The 853-nt window shown below is 31.9% G+C and overlaps 2 protein-coding genes across 2 annotated transcripts in view; both read right to left on the bottom strand.

Annotated features, from left to right (window-relative positions):
• LOC122627516 overlaps positions 1 to 847 on the bottom strand; it is a 2,251-nt gene extending 1,404 nt beyond the window's left edge. The window contains exons 1-3 of the mRNA XM_043808652.1: positions 469 to 847; positions 125 to 379; positions 10 to 38 (exon numbers count right to left, since the gene is read on the bottom strand). Coding sequence (XP_043664587.1) covers positions 10 to 38; positions 125 to 379; positions 469 to 759 — 575 coding nt within the window. The 5' untranslated portion in view covers positions 760 to 847. The remainder of the gene's footprint in view (positions 1 to 9; positions 39 to 124; positions 380 to 468) is intronic.
• Positions 1 to 853, bottom strand: part of LOC122628055 — a 6,790-nt gene that overhangs the window by 5,746 nt on the left and 191 nt on the right. The window lies entirely within an intron of this gene.

Here is an 853-nt window from a genome sequence, read left to right as displayed (position 1 = left end):
TCATCCCACGAATTGCATTTTTTTAATTCAAGTTCAAACTGCAAAATAATATTGGGACATTAATATAAGACTTTCCAAAAATAAACAAGAAGTGATGTCCTTTAATAGGAAAATAAAGACGAACCTCTACAGCATTGACATTAATGTATGCATTAATTACATCGAGCAAAATATTGTTTTCTAATTCTTTCTGCGATGACGAACGCAAGTTTTCCTGTATAAATGTTTTCAGATGCTGAGGAGCACCATCTATCAATATTAACCGACCAATAAATCCTTTGGCTTCTAATTTTCGCGTTAGTTCTATGGCTAGAACCGATCCAAATGAATATCCTATTAAAAAAAAATCACTTCGACCTTTCAGTTTATCCAATATGTGCTACAATATTAAAAAATTTATGTGTCATGTTAATAATGTTTATTAATATTCAGTTTAATCAAATATATTTTTCTAAACAATGGACATACCGGTAGAATGGAATTGGCCATAGCTTCAATAGTTTTTAACTCGTAATTCGTCTCGAATTGAAAACATGTCGCAGGTGATTTAATTCTTGATTCTAATGTTTTGAAAATGTCAGCATAGCCTTCGATTCCTGGAAGAAAGAATATCTCATTCCGTCCCTCCACCGGATTGGTTTGAAGCGGTATAACTATTTCGGTAGCAAGTATTTCATCATAGAATTGCCTCGATAAACTTGTAATGGTTAATATTTTATTTGCTTCCTTTGCATTATAATTACAAGTATTGGTCGTCATTTCTATAAGTTTTGCGAAGTTTAAATTCCGAATGTCTGACGCAGTAAGATATATTTCATATTCACGTTCCAATGTCTGTTTTATTTCTACAGCA

The sequence above is a fragment of the Vespula pensylvanica genome, chromosome 3 (assembly GCF_014466175.1).
Source record: "Vespula pensylvanica isolate Volc-1 chromosome 3, ASM1446617v1, whole genome shotgun sequence".
NCBI lineage: Eukaryota > Metazoa > Arthropoda > Insecta > Hymenoptera > Vespidae > Vespula > Vespula pensylvanica.
This window is presented reverse-complemented; position numbering and strand designations above follow the sequence as displayed.